The 2,483-nt window shown below is 27.6% G+C and overlaps 1 protein-coding gene across 1 annotated transcript in view; it reads right to left on the reverse strand.

Annotated features, from left to right (window-relative positions):
• The window catches only part of LOC106474169 (poly [ADP-ribose] polymerase 3-like), a 33,445-nt gene that overhangs the window by 15,811 nt on the left and 15,151 nt on the right, over positions 1-2,483 (reverse strand). The window contains exon 9 of the mRNA XM_013934861.2: positions 779-874. Coding sequence (XP_013790315.1) covers positions 779-874 — 96 coding nt within the window. The remainder of the gene's footprint in view (positions 1-778; positions 875-2,483) is intronic.

Consider the following 2,483-nt stretch of genomic DNA (forward strand, 5'->3'; position numbering starts at 1 on the left):
GTTTTTAAGTCACACAAGATCTGATCAAGTTGAACATACAACAGATTAATCAGGTAATTTAAAAAAAATAATTTGAATGGCAATGCTACACAGGATATAACCAAAAACTGAAAACTTGAACACTTTATTCAGATGTTTCCTTCATTTATTTAAAATTCAAGTTGAAAAGTTAAGAGTAAATCTTATTCACTTAGTCATAAGACAACAGACATGATGAAATTAAGTGTAAATTAACATCACCGTTCAAGATACAGGTAATAATATCTAAATACATTGCCTAAAACACTAAATATGTAATATAAGTTACCAGGATCATATTAGGTATGATATTATCATACCTGTCAGATTGTGTTATCATGTATATAGTACTTATAAAGCTATGTGTTTATTGTAATTCATGCTAGGTTGAATGAAAAAAGCATAAAAATTCAACTTGTTTGAATGAAAGAAGTATTTCTAATTTCAAAGGTTAACTATTTTAATAAAATTAAGTTAAATATTTTTTACCTGGTTCATTTTGCTTGAAAAAGCTTTTAATTAAAAATCATTTCTGTTTAAAAAATGAAGATTTATTTTCTTTATTTTTGAAAAAAAGAAATTTTGAACTGTAAACAGAGTGTCATAACAATGCATTTTAACAGTAGTTATAGGATTTTAGTATAGTAGCCTTTACTTCAAACTGAAAATATACACATGAAAGAATTTCCTCTTTAAACAAGCATGTTTTATATAAAAACTGCAGTTGGATTTTCTTGCTTTGGAAAGTTTTCAGACTTACCTTGTATTCTTCTGTTGTCTGTGACAAAAGTTCAAGTTTACATTTTAAAACCTGGTAGTTTACATCAACAGGATGAGGCCCTGTGGTTGCAGAATCCTAAGAAAGAGATATTTTAATCAATTTTCAAATATCAAGTTATATTTTTTCTCAGTATCATTTTGTCAAATTATAAAAGCTATTTTATGTGTTCATGAGTGACAGGAAAGAATGATAAGATATTGTGTATCAAAATTCAAAAACTTACACTCATTGTTTCAATTAGAAATGAAAATCTTAACTGTTCTGTGGTATAATTTAAAAGATTCACTTGTATGGTTTTAATTACAGACTACAAAACTATATTATTAAAAACTTGTGTTTGAATTATTATTATCAATTTATATCATAAAGAATAAAGGAAATGTGCAATTAATTTTAATTTGAAGTTGCAATTGGCTTACAAAAAAATTTCTAATTCTTGATTTCTGAAAAAGTTTGTACTGTTGTATCACTTATTTTCTTAGAGTTATTTGTTTGTAATTATGCACAAAGCTACACAATGGGCTATCTGTGCTCTGCCAACCACGGGTATCGAAACCCTGTTTCTAGTGTTGTAAGTCTGCAGACATACCACTGTTCCACTGGGGGGGCTTTTAGAGTTAAGCAATTACTAAATATTTGTTTTATCACTTTCATAGTTATTCACTTATTACATACAAAGCAGTCAACTTCAATCATTATGAAACTATAAAAATTACTTTTATTAGATTTTGATTCTAGAATGTGGAATATAATTACTGAAATTGAACAACTCATTACACCTAACCTAAACATCAGGATATTAAAAAGGGTGTTTAAATGGATTAGAAATTCTATAATTTGATTCTAAGCACCATATTGATAAACAGCATAAAATGTAAAACAACAAAGTTGAAATGGGCAGCAATTTCCCAGTTAAGAGTGACACTTTAGGAAAAACTCTTCTGTCTTCAGGTCTTTCGAAATGCTTTTCTTTTCACCTGAGCTATTTTTGTAGGTTATTCCTCCAATACTTTCTCTTTGAGTGTCAGTCTGAACTAGGCAGTTACTGCTCATTTTGACTTTCTTCAGCATGAAGACTCTGCTTAAATTATCTATAAAAGTATAAAACCTAAAAAATTAAAACAAAACATCACTAATTCCTTATTATACTAAATCATTAAATAAAACGAGCTTTTATATATAAACAAAATAGTAACTATAAAGACCAAACAAAAAATAATTCAGAGTATGAGATGATGGTTTTATGGTAAATACAGGATGCTTAAGAGACAAATCCTTTACCACTTATAATATTAACAAATTCTACAATGCTGCTTCAAAAAGTACAAAAAAGTTGAATGACAATCTTTTCAGTTATCTCAGAATAATCAGAGCCCATCCTACCATCAATTGAAAATTGGTAATTTGTATTTGTCTCAAATCCATTTATAAACTGTATAATTAAAGATATTACAGAATCTGCACAAGCAAAGGATTAAACATATTATTTCTATGAATTGTTCTCAGTAAATGATAAAAAGTACACTTCATTTTGCCTAAAACTGCAATCTTTTATTACTTGACTGAAACAGTCAGCATTATTATTCTATAATATTTTTCATCTAAGTAACAAAGATATTACATATGTCACAAACCTGTTCTTAGAATTTAATGATCTCCACGAACCAGTTGTTAACAATCGTAT

The sequence above is a fragment of the Limulus polyphemus genome, unplaced genomic scaffold, assembly GCF_000517525.1.
Source record: "Limulus polyphemus unplaced genomic scaffold, Limulus_polyphemus-2.1.2 Scaffold6905, whole genome shotgun sequence".
In the NCBI taxonomy this organism is placed as follows: domain Eukaryota; kingdom Metazoa; phylum Arthropoda; class Merostomata; order Xiphosura; family Limulidae; genus Limulus; species Limulus polyphemus.